Below are 23,723 nucleotides of genomic sequence, written 5' to 3'. Positions count from 1 at the left end.
AATAATGTTAGTTTCTATCACTGGTATAAATTGTTTATGTTATTTTTGCATCTGTTTTTCAGCATTTTACACAAGCGAGAAAGCTGTTGGCTCAGTGGTAAGCAGAGTTTTCCTTGTGAAATATAAAACTGAAAGTTTGAAAATAAGGAAGGTTATTGGCCTGACTTTCGTATTGCAATTTCGTGATTTGTTGATACCACAATATATTGCATGTTTGCTTTCATTGGTAATTTGTTATGAGGGGCATGGGTGGCCCAGTCGTCTATGGCGCCCGAATTAGCTGTGCAGAGTTGCGTCCCTTGGGCACACCAGAAACCTATGATTGTGGGTTCGAATCCTGATTCGCCCCGATTATGTTTCTAGGTTTATTACCACCATACCCGTGCCCGTGGGTTTCACTAAATTGGTAAATGTCTGAGACCTGCATCACTTCGGGCTTTGCTCCCACATTAAGCTGATACGCAGTGATATATCTGGAATACTGTTAAAAGCAGGGTTAAACCAGTTTTGGACCAGAGGGTTTTGTGATAAGGGTGCAGTTGTACAAATAGATTTTAGCGCTAAGATGATTATAACTCCCATACCTTAACATAGACTTACGACAGTCGTAGTGATGAGGTTGTTTTGTACAACGGCACCATGATAGCTTTTTGAGGTCATGTGTTTGAGGACCATACGTCTGCTGTTGTTAAACAGAAGTACTTCTACATCGTCTCATGATTAAAATGTTGTACTGCGAGCTAGCCAAGTAAAAACACAGCAGGGGTTAGACCACAGACCAACCTCATTCTTACATTTGTAGATATTTTACACATGGTATTCAGTAATATTTGCTTATTTCCAGAATCCTACATGGAAGAGCTTTGACATCAGCAGATATGAAAAAGATGTCAATTTGAAATCCAAATGTATCCTTGTCAGAGACAATATTACCAGTTGTGGTTTGTTTGTGTGTTGTTTAATTCTGCACTCAACAATATTCCAGCTGTATGACGTCAGTCTGTAAATAATCGAGTCTGGGCCACACAATCCAGTGATTGATATCATGAGCATTGATCAAAGCAATTGGGATACTATGACTTGCATCAACCAAGTCAGCGAGCCTGACCACCTGATCCCTTTACTCACCTCTTACGACAAGCATGGGTTGCTGAAGACCTATTCTAACCCAGGTCTTAATAGGGAGACAATAGATGAAATACAGAAATAGATGAGTAGCTGATATACAGAAATAGACCAGAAGCTTAAAATAGACAAGTAGCTAAAATAGAAAAATCCTGAAACATCTGGTCACTATGGCGACAATGGGTGTTGGATGTTGTGTTGGTACATGGTGTTAAGCTGCAAGCTTTAAATTGGCCTTGCTTTATCATACAGGGATGTTAATGGACATCCTGTTAATAATCATGTCTGTGGGGTGAGGAGACTGTTGTGTGGGGTGAGGGGGACCATTCAGTGGGGTGGGGGGACTGTGGGGTGAGGAGACTGTGGGGTATGGTGAGGGAGAACGGTTCTGTGGGGTGGGGGGACTGTGAAGTGAGGAGACGACTGTGGGGTGAGGGGGACCATTCAGTGAGGTGGGGGGACTGTGGGGTGAGGAGACTGTGGGCTGGGGTGAGGGAGAACGGTTCTGTGGGGTGGTAGGACTGTGAAGTGAGGAGACGACTGTGGGGTGAGGAGATTGTAGGGTGGGGTGAGGGGAACAGTTCTGTGGGGTGGGGGGACTGTGAAGTGAGGAGACGACTGTGGGGTGAGGGGGACCATTCAGTGGGGTGGGGTGGGGTGAGGGAGAACGGTTCTGTGGGGTGGTGGGACTGTGAAATGAGGAGACGACTGTGGGGTGAGGAGACTTTAGGGTGGGGTGAGGGGAACAGTTCTGTGGGGTGGGGGGACAGTGAAGTGAGGAGACGGCTGTAGGGTGGTGAGACTGTGGAGTGGGGTGAGAGAGAACGGTTCTGTGGGGTGGGATGGGGGGGGGGGGGACTGTAAAGTGAGGAGACTGTTGTTTGGGATGAGGGGGACTGTTTTGTGGGGATGAGATGCCTGCTGGCTGTGCTTATCTGAGTGTTGGTTATCCACCTTGACCTTTGCCAGCTGTTGTGGTGAGGGTGTGGGTGTGTCAGGACGATCGGTTCACCCTGCTGATAGACCTCACCATCCACCTTGCCGGTCTGGCCTTCTTTGCCGAGAAGGTATGTGAACCATTGATCTTAACCTAATCTCCGTTGTTAAATCTGTGTCAATCACCATGATCAGATGTCAGAAGTACCAGGTGCATGTGTTTGCCTGTAACATAGAAGTCTGGGTTCTATTCCTAGACTGATTCATTACATGGAGCCCATTCCTATCACTCCCCACTCTCTCTCTATCGCAATGTGAGTTCTTGAGGCACTGCTTAACTGGTTTCTGGTTATTCATGAGTATGCAAAAATGATGTATATATTTCTAAATCATTATTCTGCCATTTGATCTATCATGGTTACTTTCTACAATTACAGCTGCAGCACAGTGGCGTCAAGTACAATCCAAACACCGTCATCTTCGGCATGTTTGACAAGTACTTTGTCTCTGCTGATGAGTCCAAGGCCTCGCCTGAACTACAAAGACAGGTGATATACTTGTGTTTCTTGTCTCTCCACTGACCTAACATTGAACTCTGATGTGGGACTGTGTGGTTGGGTGGGGTGAGGGAACTGTGGGGTGGGGTGACTGTGGGGTGGGGTGAATGTGGGATGAGGGGACTGTGGGGTGGGGTGACTGTGGGGTGGGGTGAGGTGACTGTGGGGTGGGGTGACTGTGGGGTGGGGTGAGGTGACTGTGGGGTGGGGTGACTGTGGGGTGGGGTGAGGTGACTGTGTGTGTGGTGTGTTTTTGTTTTGTTTACCATACATGTTGGTTAATAGACCAAGAATTACTCATATTCAAGAGATACTAGATTGGTTCAACGCACAAACGAACCTACTGGTATCTTGTGTGAATCCACTCTCATGAAAGTATCACACGTGACGCCATAGACCACTAACTTGAGATCCACCATCTGTCTCGTGCATGATTAGCGTGTGAAGTTTGGAAATCACGTGCAGCATATCGTGATAAGAATAAACACACTGTGGTAACACTTGACTGACTGCTAGTTTTGTCATTGAGTGGTGCACATTGTAAACATCTCTTCTTAACATACGTCCCGTGAAGATGCGGGGTAGCATAGCTCTTCAGTAAACCATGCCTGCCGTAAAAGGCGACTAATGGGATCGGGTTGTCAGGCTCGCTGACTTGGTTGATGCATGTCATCGATCCTAATTGAGTGGATCAGTGCTCATGATGTCAATCATTGGATTGTCTGGTCCAGACTCAATTATTTACAGACCGCTGTCATATAGCTGGAATATTGCTGAGTGCGGCGTTAAACAACAAACCAACCAATCTTAACGTATATACATGACTATATGTTTCTACGGTTCGCGTTTCTCTTAGAGGTGAGTATAGTTGTGTTAAGGTATATGCCGAGTCAGCACAACTGCTGATGTACATGTATGCTGTTACATTCATGGAGTGACTTTGCCATATGTTGCAGATGTCTGAGATACAAACCAATCTTCCCAATCCTGAGGGGCCGAGTTTTGTGTTTAAAGTAGACCAGACCATGATACGAGGTGCATACACATCCAACTCTGTCTCACGGTAGGTTGATCAGACACTGTCAGTCTTGTGGTTGGAGTATTTAGACATATTTCTGTCAGACACTCTTTCTTAGTTTTCAGTAAAACTTTCAATTTTGTGCATTCTTTTCTTTCAGTATTCAGACAATATTGCGAGCCACACAACAAACTCAGGCCACTGTGAACAGAATCCATAGCTCCATAGAAGATCGCTTATTGTCATCTCAGGAAACTGGCCAGAAGGTGGGTACTATCTGTTATATTCCCCCAGGAGGTGGGTACTGATGGTTATATTCCTCCAGAAGGTGGGTACTGTCTGTTATATTCCCCAAGTAGTCGAGTACTGTCTGTTATGTTCCTCCAGTAGGTGGGTACTCTATGTTATATTCCCCCAGTATGTGGGTACTATCTGTTATATTCCTCCAGGAGGTGGGTTCTGTCTGTTATGTTCCTCCAGTAGGTGGGTTCTCTCTGTTATATTCCCCCAGTAGGTGGGTACTGTCTGTTATGTTCCTCCAGTAGGTGGGTTCTCTCTGTTATATTCCCCCAGTAGGTGGGTACTGTCTGTTATATTCCCCCAGTAGGTCTGCTCTGTCTGTTATATTCCTTCAGTAGGTGGGTTCTCTCTGTTATGTTCCCCCAGTAGGTGGGTACTGTCTGTTATATTCCCCCAGAAGGTCTGCTCTGTCTGTTATATTCCTTCAGTAGGTGGGTACTGTCTGTTATGTTCCCCCAGTAGGTGGGTACTGTCTGTTATATTCCCCCAGAAGGTCTGCTCTGTCTGTTATATTCCTTCAGTAGGTGGGTTCTGTCTGTTATGTTCCCCCAGGAGTTGGGTACTGTCTGTTATATTCCCCCAGAAGGTGGGTACTGTCTGTTATGTTCCCCCAGGAGTTGGGTACTGTCTGTTATATTCCCCCAGAAGGTGGGTACTGTCTGTTATATTCCCCCAGTAGGTGGGTACTGTCTGTTATGTTCCCCCAGGAGTTGGGTACTGTCTGTTATATTCCCCCAGAAGGTGGGTACTGTCTGTTATATTCCCCAAGTAGGTGGGTACTATCTGTTATATTCCTCCAGAAGATGGGAACTGTCTGTTATATTCCCCAAGTAGGTGGGTACTGTCTGTTATATTCCCCCAAAAGGTGGGTACTATCTGTTATATTCCCCAAGTAGATGAGGAACTGTGCTTGAATTCATAACAACATTTTTATGTTTATGTCGGCTGTATTTTGTTTATTGTGGGGTGCCCTGTCACCAAAGCATATCATTTTGATTGTGGGGAGTGGTGTAACGATACGAGGCTCACAATACAATCCATCAATTTACAATCCTTGTATTACTATACATACAATACATTACAAGTTATATTGGTGTATGTAGTTGTTAATCAGATAGTTATTGAACTGTAAATCAGTGATTGCACTTTGGTGATGTCCTCTTAACATCTTTCTAATGACAACATTAAAGACTTTGGTTGAGCTTGTCATGTCATAAGCCTTGATTCACCTGCAAAAAAAAAAAAATAATATCAACTTAGGAAATAAAAGTTCTGCAATGGGATACAAATAGTATCACAACCATAGTATCGTATAGTGTAGTGCTACACCTAGATTTGGGACTGCAGGACCCCAGAAATGTGAAGTACGAACGCATCAGATAAGTGATGATGTCACAAGAAACAGATATGACCCTGGGTATATGTGTGTGTGTGTGGGTGTGATGTTGCAGCTGTCACGGCGGGAGGAGTTGCTGGTGAAGGTGTCTCAGCTGCGCAGTGAGCTGACGTGGCAGATGAACCAGCTGCAGCTGGAGAAGGACAAGTACAACAGACAGAGAGGGGAGAGCTTTCGGAGAGGTTGGTCCTACTTTAACTCCTGCACAGGGCTGTGATGTAATTAATCCACACAATCATAATCGGGTTCATTAGCTGACCTGTTGGAGTATCTTACTGAGCTCATTTGGAGATGCTCATTAATTAAGTAGGTAAGAGTAGGCAGTAATACTGGCCACACTTCACTGACCTGTCCGAAGATTGGCACGTCTGACAATTGGGGTATCTGACAATTGTGAGCGAAACTCTGAGACTATCGTCAGGTTCAATTCCCGACATGGGTACAATGTGTGAAGCCCATTTCTGGTGCCCCCCGCTGTGATATTGCTGGAATACTGCTATACAGCGTAAAACCATACTCACTAACCAACTTAACACTGTCTGCATTTCCTTCAGCTTTGTCTTTTAAAATGGCCACAATAACAGTACATTTCAGGGAAGAATACATCATATTTCTGCATCTTGCTGCCACTGCCTCTTGCTTCTTGAGGGGCAAGAATGACCCAGTCATCTAAACTCTAAACCGTTGCCATTAACTAAGCAGAGTTGCCTCCCTTAGGTGTGCCAGAAACCTATGATCATTGGTTCAAATTGGATTATGTTTTAAGTTTTTGGGTTTCACCAAAGTGGTAAACATCTAAGACCTTCATCATTTCAGGTTTTCCTCCTATATCAAATCAATATAGTCAAATAACTAAAAAACTGTTGACAGTGACGTTAAACTTAACCCACTCACTGACTCATGGGTCTTGTTCTCTCTCCCAGAACAAGATTTCCATGTTCAGGAATCCGACCTAGAGAAAAGCAAGACTCACCACGAAGAAAAGAAGAAGGCCTATGTACAAACAAGGTCAGTGAGAAACCAATTTGAATCTCATCATCTCATTACAATTTTTTTGATGGTATTATTATGGTAAGTGGTACAGGGGTTAATGTTTATGTTTGAATTGGACCGCCTCCGTGGTCTAATGGTAGAGCATCCGCCCGGAGAGCGGAAGGTCCGGGGTTCGATCCCTGGCCGCGTCATACCTAAAGACGTTAAACGATGGTACTTGTTACCCTGTCTTGCAATCGGCATTAAGGGGCTAAAACAAGGACTGGTCGGCTCGGAGTCAGCATACGGTGTCTGAGTGGGGTATTCATGTTAAACTGCGGCATGGTATCTCAGTGAGCCAGCACTATAAATCGGCATCAGTCCGGCCTAGTACAAGCAGCCACACAAACACACACACGTACATGCACGTCGCTATATAAGTGCAATAATCTTGGACGGGACATTAAACCCCATTTCACCTCACCTCACCTAATGTTTGAATTGGACTCGAAGTATCAGAATCAGAGAGTATGCAGAAGAAAAGCATGGTGAAGTGTTCAGGCCATGAAACAGATGTGATGTGTAATGTTCCGAAGAGTGACTCTGTTCTGGTACTGATGGTGACGGTGATGGTGATTCTTCTGTCGCAGGGAGACGCTGGTGAAGGAGAATGCACAGCTGCTGATACGGAGGAAGCAGTTGGTGGGAGAGATGGCCACGTACATATATCCCATAGCAGAGGTAGGTCATGTACGTATATCCCATAGCAGAGGTAGGTCATGTACATATATCCCCTAGCAGAGGTAGGTGATGTCTGTATATCCCATAGCAGAGATAGGTCATGTACGTATATCCCCTAGCAGAGGTAGGTCATGTACGTATATCCCATAGCAGAGGTAGGTCATGTACGTATATCCCATAGCAGAGGTAGGTCATGTACATATATCCCATAGCAGAGGTAGGTCATGTACGTATATCCCATAGCAGAGGTAGGTCATGTACGTATATCCCATAGCAGAGGTAGGTCATGTACGTATATCCCATAGCAGAGGTAGGTCATGTAGGTATTTCCCATAGCAGAGGTAGGTGATGTACATATATCCCATAGACGAGGTAGGTGATGTACATATATCCCATAGACGAGGTAGGTCATGTACGTATATCCCAGAGCAGAGGTAGGTCATGTAGGTATTTCCCATATCAGGGGTAGGTGATGTATGTATATCCCATAGACGAGGTAGGTGATGTACGTATATCCCATAGCAGAGGTAGGTCATGTACGTATATCCCATTGCAGAGGTAGGTCATGTAGGTATTTCCCATAGCAGGGGTAGGTGATGTACGTATATCCCATAGCAGAGGTAGGTCATTACATATATCCCTAAGCGGATGTAGGACTTGTACGTATATCCCATAGCAGAGGTAGGTCATGTACATATATCCTATAGCTGAGGTAGGTCATGTACGTATATCCCATAGCAGAGGTAGGTCATGTACATTTATCCCATAGCTGTGGTAGGTCATGTACGTATATCCCTTAGCAGAGGTAAGCCACATAACAATGCTACATGTAATTTTTCTGTTATTTGTAATACATAATTTTATAATTTTTTAACAAAATGCTCCTATTTCCAACCTACAGGACAAGAAAAGCAGAAATTGAAGTAAATGACATGGTTATGAAGGTGTGTGTTAATGAGTTGTTGTAATGGTTACAGAACAAGAAGAAGCATATTTGTATATGTGGCGTGTGGCTGCCTAATGCTGAGGATTACCAAGGTGAGAACCGACCTGGGATAAGCCGTGTTTCCCTGCCTGTTAATAGTGTAGTAAATATAACCTTGCAGCAGATCATACCAGGGTTAATAGATAAGTTCTCAGTCTCAAGAAGAAGGAATTGCTTAATAGTGAAATAGGGGGCAGGGGTGGCCAAGTCGTCTAAGGCGCCCCTATTCGCTGTGCTGAGTTGCATCCCTTGGGCACGCCAGAAACCTATGATTGTGTGTTTGAATCCCGGTTCGCCCTGATTATGTTTCTAGGTTTGTCAGCAGCATACCCGTGCTCGTGGGTTTCACCGAAGTGGTAAACGTCTGAGACCTGCATCACTTCAGGCTTTCCTCCCACATTAAGCTGACACGCCGTGATATAACTGGAATACTGTTAAAAGCGGCGTTAAACCCAACTCACTCACTCACTAATAGTGAAATCTGTTGTTGTGGACATGACGTCAAAGAGGTACATCCACAAAAATGTGAGTCAGTTTAGCAAATTGTTTCGCTGTGACAAGTCAGTATAATAAGCAGGGTCTGTGACCTTTAGAAAATGGACAACTTGTGGAACTGGATCAGATTTGAGTATTACACAATTCCTTCTATGTGAAGCTAAGAGCTTATCAATCAACCCTCACATTTTACATTTTACTGGTGATTGTAAACAAGATAACAAGAATTGTGAACGTAAATTTCCGAATGAAATAACGACAGCGTTATCCACATTGACAGTGTTGTATGTGTACATCTTCTCGAGGCAAGAGAGTTAACTGACTTTAAAAGTCCAGTTTCCACCCTTGCCGAACTAGGCTGGAATTCCTGGGCTCGATCATAGCGCCACCAGTGGCTATTAAGAGTTATATCCCTTCTAAGCCTCTCCTATGGATCAATCAGATTCCACCTCTTGTATCACTTGCATTTGCTTCAAACAAAATGGCGGCGTCCATTCAAGACGATCTGATCAATAATCAAGATCTATATTGTGATAAATCAGGTCTTATATCGCAAAGTGCATCAAATCATGTGAGCACCTTGATGAAAAACATGAAAAGATTTGGAAAATATCTGTTGACAATGAGTTGGCAGTGCACATGCTTTGCAAATCCTGCAATTGACCGAAATGTGCATTACAGTTTACGAACCGGATTTCGATTTCGTTACGCGATTTTGATTGAACTGTATGTATAGACTCATTAGTCCAGACAAAATGTAACTTCATGATACCGGAACAGGTGGAAACTGGACTTTAATAGTCAGTTAACTCTCTTGCCTCAGGAAGATGTCTGTGTAAACTTGCCTGCCTCCCTCTACACACAAGCCCTCACATAATTTCCTTGGTTAAGGAATGGTTAGACAGTGTGACCTGTCTCATCATTGGTGTAGTGGTGTAGTGGAGTCGGCATCTGCCCGGAGAGTGGAAGGTCTCCTGACCCCCTCTGTGGGGTAGTGGATTTGGCATCTGCCCGGAGAGTGGAAGGTCTCCTGACCCCCTCTGTGGGGTAGTGGATTTGGCATCTGCCTGGAGAGTGGAAGGTCTCCTGACTGCCTCTGTGGTGTAGTGGATTTGGCATCTGCCCGGAGAGTGGAAGGTCTCCTGACCACCTCTGTGGTGTAGTGGATTTGGCATCTGCCCGGAGAGTGGAAGGTCTCCTGACCGCCTCTGTGGTGTAGTGGATTTGGCATCTGCCCGGAGAGTGGAAGGTCTCCTGACCACCTCTGTGGTGTAGTGGATTTGGCATCTGCCCGGAGAGTGGAAGGTCTCCTGACCGCCTCTGTGGTGTAGTGGAGTCGGCATCTGCCCGGAGAGTGGAAAGTCTCCTGACCCCCTCTGTGGGGTAGTGGATTTGGCATCTGCCCGGAGAGTGGAAGGTCTCCTGACCCCCTCTGTGGGGTAGTGGATTTGGCATCTGCCTGGAGAGTGGAAGGTCTCCTGACTGCCTCTGTGGTGTAGTGGATTTGGCATCTGCCCGGAGAGTGGAAGGTCTCCTGACCACCTCTGTGGTGTAGTGGATTTGGCATCTGCCCGGAGAGTGGAAGGTCTCCTGACCGCCTCTGTGGTGTAGTGGATTTGGCATCTGCCCGGAGAGTGGAAGGTCTCCTGACCACCTCTGTGGTGTAGTGGATTTGGCATCTGCCCGGAGAGTGGAAGGTCTCCTGACCGCCTCTGTGGTGTAGTGGAGTCGGCATCTGCCCGGAGAGTGGAAGGTCTCCTGACCCCCTCTGTGGTGTAGTGGAGTCGGCATCTGCCCGGAGAGTGGAAGGTCTCCTGACCGCCTCTGTGGTGTAGTGGAGTCGGCATCTGCCCGGAGAGTGGAAGGTCTCCTGACCCCCTCTGTGCTGTAGTGGATAGAGCAACTGCTCATACCATAGATGTTAGATGGTAGCCATTGCAATCCTGACTGGTGCTCCGCATTAAGGGGAAAAAACAAAGACTGGTTTGCTCCGAGTCAGAATACCATGTCTTGAGTGGGATAAAATTGTGGCATATTGTCTCAGTGGGCGAGCACTATAATACTGGCATAGTACAACTCGTACAGTCACACACATGTAGAGTGCTATATGAAGGCAAGAATTGTGAAAGTAACGTTAAAGCCCATGTCACTTCACTTCACCTCACCAAACCTCACATGACCTCACCTCACCTCACCTCATCTCACCTGACCTCAACACACCTTACCTCTCCTCTCCTCTCCTCTCCTCTCCTTGCCTCTCTTCTCCACTCCTCACCTTGCCTCTCTTCTCCTCGCCTCTCCTTGCCTCGCCTTGCCTCTCTCCTCGCCTCTCCAATCCTCTCCTCGCCTTGCCTCTCCTCACCAAACCTCACATCACATCACCTCTCATCGCTTCACCTCTCCTCACCTCGCCTTGCCTCTCTCCTCGCCTCTCCACTCCTCTCCTCGCCTCTCCTCGCCTTGCCTCTCCTCACCAAACCTCACATCACATCACCTCTCATCGCTTCACCTCTCCTCACCTCTCCTTGCCTCGCCTTGCCTCTCTCCTCGCCTCTCCACTCCTCGCCTCGCCTCTCCTCGCGTTGCCTCTCCTCACCAAACCTCACATCACATCTCCTCTCCTCACTTCACCTCCTCACTCCTCGCCTCTCCAGACTTGAGTATTTACAGGACACCATCATATAGCTGGAATATTGCTTACTGTGGCGGTAACGACCCGTGAAGATCCAGGGGAGAATAGGTCTTCAGCAAGCCATGCTTGCCATAAAAGGCGACTATGCTTGTTGTAAGAGGCTACTAACGGTCAGGCTCGCTGAATTGGTTGATGCATGTCATCTATCCCAATTGTGTAGATCCATGCTCATGTTGTCAATCACTGGGTTTCTGGTCCAGACTCAATTATTTACAGACAGTTGTCATATAGCTGGAATATTACTGTGTGCGGCGTTTAACAACAAACAAACAAACAAACAAAACTGTGGCGGTAAACAACAAACAGAGGACAAGACACTATAACATTTTACTCAATGCAGGTCAGGACGAGACGATGGTAGCTGTCGGCCTCGGCTACACTAGTCACCTGACCATGATGGTGTCGCAGTTCCTTGACCTTCCATTGCGATACATGATGGTGCATCGGGGTTCAAGGTCACAGATCAAAGATCACATACACACGAAGCTCTCGGATAAGGACAGAGAGTATGTTGAAAGCATGTTCATCTTGTAAAATACATTGAGTAGTTTCAATGAATAATGAATTACTTTTCTGTTTTCCAATTTTCTTCTGTTAATGAGTGTCAAGTAAGTTTAATATTACGATCATGGTGCCGTTGTACAAAACAACCTGAGCACTACGACTGTCGTAAGTCTATGTTAAAGTATAGGAGTTAGGGTCACCTTAGCACTGCGACTGTTGTAAGTCTATGTTAAAGTATAGGAGTTACGGTCACCTTAGCGCTACGACTGTTGTAAGTCTATGTTAAAGTATAGGAGTTATGATCACCTTAGCACTACGACTGTCGTAAGTCTATGTTAAAGTATAGGAGTTACGGTCACCTTAGCACTGCGACTGTCGTAAGTCTGTGTTAAAGTATAGGAGTTACGGTCACCTTAGCACTGCGACTGTCGTAAGTCTATGTTAAAGTATAGGAGTTACGGTCACCTTAGCACTGCGACTGTCGTAAGTCTATGTTAAAGTATAGGAGTTACGGTCACCTTAGCACTGCAACTGTCGTAAGTCTATGTTAAAGTATAGGAGTTACGGTCACCTTAGCACTGCGACTGTCGTAAGTCTATGTTAAAGTATAGGTTTTACGGTCACCTTAGCACTGCGACTGTCGTAAGTCTGTGTTAAAGTATAGGAGTTACGGTCACCTTAGCACTGCGACTGTCGTAAGTCTGTGTTAAAGTATAGGAGTTACGGTCACCTTAGCACTGCAACTGTCGTAAGTCTATGTTAAAGTATAGGAGTTACGGTCACCTTAGCACTGCGACTGTCGTAAGTCTATGTTAAAGTATGGGAGTTACGGTCACCTTAGCACTGCGACTGTCGTAAGTCTATGTTAAAGTATGGGAGTTACGGTCACCTTAGCACTGCGACTGTCGTAAGTCTATGTTAAAGTATGGGAGTTACGGTCACCTTAGCACTGCGACTGTCGTAAGTCTATGTTAAAGTATGGGAGTTACGGTCACCTTGGCACTGCGAATGTCGTAAGTCTATGTTAAAGTATAGGAGTTACGGTCACCTTAGCACTGCGAATGTCGTAAGTCTATGTTAAAGTATGGGAGTTACGGTCAACTTAGCACTGCGACTGTCGTAAGTCTATGTTAAAGTATGGGAGTTACGGTCACCTTGGCACTGCGACTGTTGTAAGTCTATGTTAAAGTATAGGAGTTACGGTCACCTTAGCACTACGACTGTCGTAAGTCTATGTTAAAGTATAGGAGTTACGGTCACCTTAGCACTGCGACTGTCGTAAGTCTATGTTAAAGTATAGGTTTTACGGTCACCTTGGCACTGCGAATGTCGTAAGTCTATGTTAAAGTATAGGAGTTTCAGTCACCTTAGCACTGCGACTGTCGTAAGTCTATGTTAAAGTATAGGAGTTACGGTCACCTTAGCGCTACGACTGTCGTAAGTCTATGTTAAAGTATAGAAGTTACGGTCACCTTTGCGTTAAGATTGCTTTGTACAACAGCAGCCAGGTGACCTCAGAGATTTATCTATATTTGACAAATATTCGGACCCAAATCAGGAGGCACTTTTCCAATTCCCATTGTTGTTATTAATGGGACTTGTTCATCGGTGACTTGTATTTCACTAATAACAGGACCAGTAATGAGGCTTTAATGCGTAGTCTTACTTTTTACTTCGAAAGCAATGTTAAACACCAATGTTAAAACACCTTTCAAATTATGAAAAATAAAAACTCTAAAAACATGACACATTTTGTCAAAATAACTATATTTTTCAAATTTCCTTGTAAAAGGCACTTAGTTTGCACTCCTATAAAAATCCTTTGACCAGGCTGAAAGCTTGCGACATTCCAAAAGGGATTGTTGTTCATGCTATCAACCACTATTTAGAATAGACCCGTGAAGATCCGGGGTAGAATATGTCTTCAGCAACCCATGCTTGCCGTAAAAGGCGACTGCGATTGTCGTAAAAGGCGACAACCAGGATCGGTTGGTCAGGCTTGCTGACTTGGTTGATGCATGTCATCAATCCCATTTGCTAGGATTGATGCTCATGATATTAATCACTGGATTGTCTGGTCCAGACTGGATTGTTTTACAGACCGCCATCATATATTGTGTATATATTGCTGAGTGTAGCGTTAAACAACAAACCAAGCAACTAGTTGGAATATTGCTTACTGCGGTGTTAAACAACAAACAAAATAAATGCTTAATTAGTCTAGGTAATTGTTTGATGGTGTGTATTACTGGCGAGTCTAGGTAATTGTTTGATGGTGTGTATTACTGGCAAGTCTAGGTAATTGTTTGATGGTGTGTATTACTGGCGAGTCTAGGTAATTGTTTGATTGTGTGTATTACTGGCAAGTCTAGGTGATTGTTTGATGGTGTGTATGACTGGCGAGTCTAGGTAATTGTTTGATGGTGTGTATTACTGGCGAGTCTAGGTAATTGTTTGATGGTGTGTATAACTGGCGAGTCTAGGTGATTGTTTGATGGTGTGTATTACTGGCGAGTTTAGGTAATTGTTTGATGGTGTGTATTACTGGCAAGTCTAGGTAATTGTTTGATGGTATGTGTTACTGGCGAGTCTAGGTAATTGTTTGATGGTGTGTATAACTGGCGAGTCTAGGTAATTGTTTGATGGTGTGTATTACTGGCGAGTCTAGGTAATTGTTTGATGGTGTGTATTACTGGCAAGTCTAGGTAAGTGTTTGATGGTATGTATTACTGGCGAGTCTAGGTAATTGTTTGATGGTGTGTATAACTGGCGAGTCTAGGTGATTGTTTGATGGTGTGTATTACTGGCAAGTCTAGGTAATTGTTTGATTGTGTGTATTACTGGCGAGTCTAGGTAATTGTTTGATGGTGTGTATTACTGGCGAGTCTAGGTGATTGTTTGATGGTGTGTATTACTGGCGAGTCTAGGTGATTGTTTTATGATGTCTGTGTTTCAGCTTCCCGCTCTACAGCAAGGGGAAGGAGAAGTTTCAGTTCAACTACGGCGTCTTTCTTCTCAATAAAAACATCAGTCAAGTGAGTTGACATGCAGAACATATCTGATCCTTTTAGTACCATTATTCAAGAGTTTAACAACGACCGCCTCCATGGTCTAGTGGTAGAGCGTCCGCCCGGAGAGCGGAAGGTCCGGGGTTCAATCCCCAGCCGCGTCATACCAATAGACGTTCAAAGATGGTACTTGTTGTTACCCTGTCTGGCACTCGACATTAAGGGGCTGAAACAAGGACTGGTCGGCTCAGAGTCAGTATACTGTGTCTGAGTGGGGTATTCATGTTAAACTGCGGCATGGTAACTCAGTGAGCTAGCACTATAAATCGGCATCAGTCCGGCCTAGTACAAGCAGCCACACAAACACACACACGTACATGCACGTCGCTATATAAGTGAAATAATCTTGGACACGACGTTAAACCTCATTTCACCTCACCAAGAGTTTAACAATTTAACATTTGCCATTTCCTGTGGGCAGAAAGGGCCCTTATACTGAATATGATCAGCTATGAGCAGGACATTCTTGTAAATGTAACAGCCTTACAACATAAGAAACCTCAGTCTTTCTGGTTAGCTAGTTCTTCTATAAACAACCCAAGTGACAGTTCCTCCGTCAACATCCTGATTGACAGGGGCCAAGATGTGTAAGGCTCCGCAATTCTCTGTGCAGAGTTGTGTCCCTTGGGCACACCTGCTCTTGGGTTTCACCAAAATGGTAAACGTCTGAGACCTGCATCACCGAGGGCTTTCCTCCCACATTAAGCTTGACACGTGTTATGACTGGACTACTGTTCCAAGCAGTGTTACACCCAACTCTCACACACCTGATAAGAGGCGACTTATAGGATCATGTGGTCAGGCTAGCTGACTTGGTTGATGCATATCATCGTATCCCAATTGTGTGGATCGATGCTCACGATCTCAATCACTGGATTGTCTAGTCCAGACTGGATTATTTACAGACTGCCGTCATATAGCTGGAATATTGTTGAGTGTGGCGTTAAACAACAAACAAACAAACAAATCATATAACTCCTCCTTTGTGCAACACCCCCCAGAGGGTGGTATATTGATTGGGCTAACTGTGATGATGTATGTGTTGAATGAGGGTCTCGTGTTTGTTTGTTCAGATCCGGTTCTGCTGTGGCCTCGGTACGACTGACCTGCGACTGACGTTGCCCAACTTCAGGACTCTACTGGAACTCAGACTGGGAGTTAAACTGTAAGTTGATAAGGCATTCGGTACTTTGTTTCGAACACCTGCATCTGAACCCAACACACTCACTGGTATTTCGACCCGTGAAGATCTTCAGCAACCCATACCCAACCCGACTATTCTTGTCGTAAGAGGCGACTAACGGGATCTGGTGGTCAGGCTTGCTGACTTGGTTGATGCTATCATCTTTCCCAATTGCGTGGATCGATGCTCATCATGTCAATCACTGGATTGTCTGGTACAGACTCCATTATTTTCCAAACCGCCGTCATATAGCTGGGATATTGCTGAGTGCGGCGTTAAACAAACCAAAAACACTGGTATTTCATTACTTGTTTAAAGATCTGCTGATCACAAAATGTTTCTATTATAAATTCTGCTGCATCTACTTTTGAGCAATAATATTGCTAATCCACATTATGGGTAATTGCCATTCAAAGACTTCCCATTATAGATTGTTCATAATCAGAAAGGTCACTGCGTGTTGTCATTGTCTGAAGATAAACCACCTAATCATTCATGTAAAGAGTATTTCTATGTCTTAAAAAAATAAAAGAATTGGTTCTCAGGCAATAACTTTTGAAAGTATAGTGCGGGGGGCGGTGGGTTTTTTTTTTGTGGGGTGGGGGGAGGGTTGAAACTTGTATGTAACCAAATAAACAGTTGTGTCCCATCAACCAGAGAAGGGCCTCCCTACATAAACAAGCATACAAACTATTGCCTCCATTGCCATAACACACTATGGGCAATAAGGCAGTGCCCATGTAAAGGGAAGTAACTGCGTGCTATTTTGGATCACATTGTTTTTAAGTATTAGGATTTTTTTAAAACAAAACAAGCGGCCGACTTTCTGATGATGTGGGCAGTACCTGAGAACCAAGACTATCCTATTATGTGGTTGAATATATGTTATTTTCATCTTTCCAAGTATAGATTGGAGCACAGTAAAAATGGTTCTTTCTAATGAAATAAGGGGATGTCAGTTAGCAAAGTGGTTAAAGCGTTCGCTCGTCACACCGAAGACCCGGGTTCGATTCCCGACATGGGTACAATGTGTGAAGCCCATTTCTGGTGTCCCCTGCCGTGATATTGCTGGTATATTGCTAAAAGGGGCGTGAAACCACGCTCACTGATAAAATAAAACTTATGTTTTGCCCAGGGCATAAAATTGATTGTGTTGGTAAATGGTTTAATTATTCACTACTTATCTTACAAAAAACCCAAGAAGCTCTACAGATGCTATTTTTTTTTTGTTAGGGACGGACCTTCCACTCGGTCCCTGACTCCAACCAGTGGTACTGGGAATAGTATCACCAGCTCCACGGCACGGGATAGTACGAGGAGTATCGCAGGCTCCAGCTCCGCATCCAGTCTGGCCCGCAAGGAAGAGGTGATCTCCTCCCAACAGTACGACAGTTCCAACAATGACACCACCAACACCTCCGACCTCGAGGACAAGGAGAACAGAGACAACAATGACACCACCAACACCTCCGACCTCGAGGACAGAGTCAACAAGGTCAGGAAACAGGAATTTGATGAAACAGACACTTTATTTGAGGCAAATGACGATGATTTCTTCAAGATTAGCCCCTCAGCGCCATCTGGGGGTAACATTAATGTGAACTCGTCAGTGAAGGATTTTGATAAGGCAGTGATTGACTTGCAAGGCAGTGATGCATTGATCGACCAAGACCACAAGTTGAATGATATGGAAGCTCTCAAGGCCACACTTCATATACACTTTGATAACAGTGACAGCACGTCCAGTCCCAGCGTGTCGTACGACGAGGGGGACATTTCCTCGGGTGAAGAACGCTTACAACATCGTAAGCATGGAGACCAGGTACTTGCAGACCAGATGGAACAAGTGGGAAGTGATTGTGATAAACAGTTCACGGAGAACAGTGACACAACTCTCACAGACCTTCCCCCAGTATCGACGTTCAAAACAGGGGCATTTCGGACTTTGGTGGGGATTGAACGCGAGTCTTCTCCTGACACCAACTTGACGGAGGATTATCTGAATACTGCGAAGGTTGTGTCATAATGATCCCTAGTGCTAATTCCGGTCCTGTGGCGATGGTATTACATCTTGGAATTATCACAGGCTGATTCTGGTGCTAGAGGAAGGGTCTTTCTCAGCACTCTAGGCCATGTTCACACAGCAGTCTTGGGGTTGTATTATGGATTCAGGAAATGTAGAACAAGGGTTTTAATTCACACAGAGCACATGGCATACATGCAGGCAGACACATTGGAACTCAATTCTTTCTACTCCTGGGCGGTCGGTAGCCTGGTGGTTAAAGCGTTCGCTGGTCATGCCGAAGACCCGGGTTCGATTCCCGACATGGGTACTATGTGTGAAGCCATTTCTGGTGTCCCCCGCCGTGATATTGCTGGAATATTGCTAAAAGCAGCGTAAAACCATATTCACTCACTCACTTTCTACTCACTCACTGAAGAGTACATTTTTATAACATAAGCTGTCCGGAGTTATCTCCCCTAGACCATACCATGAACACATTAAGCTGTCCGGAGTTATCTCCCATAGACAACTACATTGAGTGTACTTAAAGACATAACACTCGTCAATGGCTAACAGATGTCTATTTTGAAGTGGGAGTTGTAACCATGGCATCCGTGATGACCTTGAACCTGGTGTAGAACAAGTATGATTGATATATTTTATGAAATTCAGATTATGACATGTGCTTGACAGAAATGAATGAAATAAAATAAGTGCACCAAAGGGATCTAACTATGAACTGACAATGTTCTCACTGGAAAACAAATTACTTTGTAGACACATTATCAAAATTGATACTTGAAATTGCCCGGTATACCGACCCGTAAAAATCAAATCGTGATACATACCTTATGCTTGTAAGAAAGAACCATGATTTATCGTATACCATGTACTCTGTGCACCTGGAATAAATTCTAATTCACGTTTCATATGATCACTACGATACACAAATGAATGTCTGTGTACTTCTATTTTATACAGATATCATGTTTATAACGCAAACAGTATTTGGTTTGAGAAAACCGTCTTGTCTAGCTTCAGATTTATTTTGAATCCTCTTTCTTCGAGGTTAAATTTAGCCAAATTGCCATAATTTTATGTAGATGGTTAGAGTGTATTAGTGATATTTCCAAGATGTGTTACCATAATGACAAGGTTGTTGTGATAACAAGCTCTTTACCAGCCTCCATGATGTTATGTTATCTGCTGTTTGTTCCTGAGATCCCTCCCATGTGGTGTGTGAATGTGTCAGTCAGTATGTGGATTTGTCCGTGTGTCAGAAGCCTTCATATTCCCGCAGCAGTTCTGGAATCTATACAAAACACTAATTATTTGGTCACTGCTTCAAGACATATCATTTTTTCTCTGAGGCCGAATTCCCACTCTCATACCCAGAGTTCCTTGCAGTCAGCAGCCAAATTAGTACCTCTGCCACAGGCCAGCGCCATGTGACGATTCGTCACATCTTTCTCAGTCCATTCAAGATATTGCATGTGCTTTTCATCCATTTCATGTTCGACAAGTCTTTTATGCAAAACATGTAAAGTGCCCCAAATACTTCCATTAGTCCGTTCTATACTGATTTTTGAAAAAGTGTGTTTGTTTACAAACAAGAGAAAAGTCTGGTCACGTGATATGCAAATTAGTCTCTGGCAGTGGTGTTATGCTGAGTCACCAATGTGCCGGAGTGTGGCCGAATTTTGTGTACTTTTCAACATGTTCAACAACACAGTTTCCCAGACATCCATCTTGTCCACTGAAATTTTTATATTTTGTTTAAACGTGAGGCAAGATGTTTAAAAAATATTTTCTGAAACAAATTATTTATACATGATAGGCCCCAAATACTAGCTCAGTTGACTTCCAGAGTTTTTACAGAAGACATCCACAGAAATTATGTAGGCAGGTAAGTGTGTTGTAATCTGTTAGTAAGCAAGGCCACAACAAACTGTATGTATGTTTTGTTTAGTTTGTTCGTTTGTTGTTTAACGATGTACTTGGCAATATTCCAGCTGTATGACGGGGGTCTGTAATTAATTGAGTCTGGACCAGACAATCCAGTGATTGACATCTTGAGCATCGATCAGCGCATTTGGGATACGATGACATGCATCAACCAAGTCAGCGAGCCTGACTACCCGATCCTGTTAAGCGCCTCTTACCATGCTCAGGCAAACATGGGTTGCTGAAGATAAATTCTAACCCAGATCTTCACCGGTCTGTATGAATGTGTGCAGGAGGAGACACCATTGGTTATATCCAACCAGTCCGCAGCTCATATCAGACAAGTGGTTATGTAAATTAACTAGATTTTGGGATGAAACTAGTCCATCTAGATTGTTACTAGTCTCAGACTTACGGACTAGTGGTTATTCAAAATAACTAGATTTTGGGATGAAACTAGTCCGTCTAGATTGTTACTAGTCTCAGACTAACAGACTAGTGGTTATTTAAAATAACTAGATTTGGGGATGGAACTAGTCAGTCTAGATTGTTATTGGTCTCGGACTAGCGGACTAGTGGTCGTGTCTATCCCACGTTTATAAGATGCCTTGTCCTATGTTTGGAGTGTGTGTGGGTGGTGGGGTTAAAGAAACAAATTTGTTATCACAATACACTTTAAAACAGATTTAATTATTAAAACTCTTGACTTCTGAAACACTCAAGTTGATATTTTAGGAAAATACAAGGATATGTCTATCGTACATTGTACCATCACAAGTTGTGTTTATATTGTTCCTGGGGCGGTCCAGTAGCCTAGTGCTTATAGCGTTCGCTCGTCACACAGAAGACCCGGGTTCGATTCCTGACAGGGGTACAATGTGTGAAGCCCATTTCTGGTGTCCCCGCCGTGATATTGCTGGACTAGTGTTAAAAGCGGCGTAAAACCTCACTCACTCACTCACTTATATTGTCCTTGAATATAAACTACTCAAAAGAACTTAAGGACCAGCCTATTCTTTCATTTTACTATAGTTAATCTGTCATGGCATAGGGGGCACGGGTGGCCCAGTCGTCTAAGGCGCCGCGATTCGCTGTGCAGAGTTGCGTCCCTTGGGCATGCTAGAAACCTATTGTGTGTTCGAATCCCAGTTCACCCCGATTATGTTTCTAGGTTTGTCACACCATACCTGTGTTCGTAGGTTTCACCGAAGTGGTAAACGTCTAAGACCTGCATCACTTCGGGCTTTCCTCCCACATTAAGCTGACACGCCGTGATATAACTGGAATACTGTTAAAAACGGTGTTAAACCCAACTCACTCACTCACTCACTGTCATGGCATAATGACATTACAATTTTGCCTAGTTGGCACACAGGAAGTCGAAGTTCTAATTAAAATAAATAGAGAGTATTTTCCTAGCAAGAGGCATACAATTTCATTATTTATAATCAGAACTCGGTTAGCTGTCCCTGGTGTATCGAACACGGCATTCTTGTCATACTATTTTAGAAACTCAGAATACAGCCCATTTTCCTGTGAGGTAATTTTGCTTCTGGTAGATACGACTGATCATTAAACAGAATCAGAATACATAAAAATATTTAAGATTTTTATACAAAAGGGACTTGTTCCACAAAGTGATCTTAGTGCTTAGGCAATTCTTAACTTCCATTCTTCAACCTAGACTAATGACAGGCATGGCGCTAAGATCGCCCAGATCAATTGAGAGAGAGGCAGCCACCATGGGAGGTTCTCTATGTGCACTAGTTAAAAACCTATATATATATTACTCAAAACAAGTTAAACAACACCCACAATGGGAAGGCTTTGTGTTGCGGGACCAACAAGCCATTACATATTAACTGTAGTCATGTAACAGTATCAGGTGTTTTTTCACTTGTTTTGAGTAGTATATTCTATGAATCTGGGAGTGCTTGATTTGATAAAGTACAGTTGGGAATGGCTGTGAAATATTTGTGGCAACTGTATCTTGATATTCTACTATTACCGTATTCGACATAATAAGCGCCCTGCTCTAATAAGAGCCCACGGCGATATTTGCTAATATGTTGGCTAGTGAACAATCCCAATGATCACCCCTTCCAATTGATCAATGTACACAAGATATAATACACACTCGTGTGTTATATTCACCCTTAATTATGTGCAATTGAGTTCTGGAAAATAAATCTGTCGTGTATAATACGCACAGACCTTTCTTTTGTATCATTTCAGGCTGTCAGCATAAACCTTGATATTTACAAAAAAAATTCTCACCAAAATTACATTAAAAAAAGAGCCCCCTTATTTTTAATTTTGAGGGGGCTTATTACGTCAGATACGGTATGCTTCTTTTTCTCATTGTCAGTGTGCTATGGGAGAAATGTGGATTGTTTGTTGTGGGGTACCATACATGGGGGAATTTTTGTAATAGATTTCCTGAGGTTGATTCTTAATAATGATATAAAGAATGCATCAAGTTTGTTGGATAAACATGTCTACCTTTCAGATGTGTTTAATAATTATATGAAGATTGGCATTGATTTTGTTTAAGATGAATATTCAGCCACTTTGAACCCTTTTAATCTGGAAATCTGCCTTTGCGGATGATTTGGTGGGGTATATCCATATTTACAAACTGAAATTATTTCAAGGCAATAAAAATGATTAAAATATATTGTCAAATATTCATATGTAATGTATAGTCAGATCGAATTACTATCCTCGGCAAGAGAAAAAAATCCCCATTTGAATGAAACTTTGACATCACACAATGGTAGGAGCATCTGTAACTGAGTGTAAAGTGTTATTTTTCTAAGTTTCGTTTACTATGGATAATATCCTAACACTAGATACATATATTGCTTGTACCAAACCAGTCCAGTGGATAAAATTTTTCACACAAGTGTGCAATACTGTCTGTGACACATACAAATATGATGTGTTTGTTCCTATTTTATTTCTAGATTGACCAGTTATTTATTAGAATTATGATAATATTAATTTAATTCTACACAAAGTTCATTTGGGACAAGATAGATTATGATTTTAATGTATTCCTTTTTGCATTTGATGCATATTTCAATAAACATATCTTTGTACATTTTCCAATATTATCAATATTTATGAACTTCAGTTTGTAACTAGTATTCCTTTGAAAAGACATTGCAATGCTGTCTTCATCCTTGATTATGTCCATATTATCTCCCTTGTATAGGGACGGTTGTGTAGCCTAGTGGTTAAAGTGTTCGCTAGAAATGCCGAAGTCCCAGTTCGTTTCCCTCATGGGTACATGTGTGAAGCTCATTTTTGATGTCTGATATCGCTGGAATATTGCTAAAAACGGTGTCATATTTGTGATAACTACCATGGACTTGCTGCTCCATCTTCTTCTTTTTTAAAAATAGCCATCCAATCAGATTACACTCTTAAGCGAGAGGGGTCCAAGGCGCCACGATTCGCTGTGCAGAGTTGCGTCCTTTGGGCATGCCAGAACCCTATAACTGTGGGTTCGAATCCCGGTTCGCCCTGATTATGTTTCTAGATTTGTCAGCTCCATATCCGTGCTCGTGGGTTTCACAAGTGGTAAACGTTTGAGTCCTGCATCACTTTGGGCTTTCCTCCCACATTAAGCTGACAAGCTGCGATATAACTGGAATACTGTTAAAAGCGGGGTTAAACCCAACTCCCTCACTCCATGTGACCCCGGGAGGACAGACTACCCGGGTGGTTTAAGTGATCTATGTCAATTCTGTACCTGTTGTAAAAACCTTCTCCTCGTAGTTGATGAGTAGCAATAAGA

At 43.5% G+C, this 23,723-nt stretch overlaps 1 protein-coding gene across 1 annotated transcript in view; it reads left to right on the top strand.

The window, feature by feature from the left end:
• LOC139447179 (UV radiation resistance-associated protein-like) overlaps positions 1-23,026 on the top strand; it is a 30,551-nt gene extending 7,525 nt beyond the window's left edge. Inside the window, exons 3-16 of the mRNA XM_071228385.1 lie at positions 63-97; positions 845-908; positions 2,095-2,192; positions 2,499-2,609; positions 3,575-3,681; positions 3,797-3,902; positions 5,388-5,514; positions 6,256-6,340; positions 6,955-7,045; positions 8,023-8,083; positions 11,558-11,723; positions 14,678-14,756; positions 15,863-15,954; positions 17,206-23,026. Of these exons, the coding sequence (XP_071084486.1) occupies positions 63-97; positions 845-908; positions 2,095-2,192; positions 2,499-2,609; positions 3,575-3,681; positions 3,797-3,902; positions 5,388-5,514; positions 6,256-6,340; positions 6,955-7,045; positions 8,023-8,083; positions 11,558-11,723; positions 14,678-14,756; positions 15,863-15,954; positions 17,206-17,998 (2,015 nt within the window). The 3' untranslated portion in view covers positions 17,999-23,026. The remainder of the gene's footprint in view (positions 1-62; positions 98-844; positions 909-2,094; positions 2,193-2,498; positions 2,610-3,574; positions 3,682-3,796; positions 3,903-5,387; positions 5,515-6,255; positions 6,341-6,954; positions 7,046-8,022; positions 8,084-11,557; positions 11,724-14,677; positions 14,757-15,862; positions 15,955-17,205) is intronic.
• Positions 23,027-23,723: the final 697 nt, after the last annotated feature.

This window comes from Haliotis cracherodii, unplaced genomic scaffold (genome assembly GCF_022045235.1).
Source record: "Haliotis cracherodii isolate W230 unplaced genomic scaffold, xgHalCrac1.p SCAF_7, whole genome shotgun sequence".
NCBI lineage: Eukaryota > Metazoa > Mollusca > Gastropoda > Lepetellida > Haliotidae > Haliotis > Haliotis cracherodii.
Note: the sequence above shows the minus strand (reverse complement) of the source record. Positions and strands in the feature narration are given on the sequence as shown.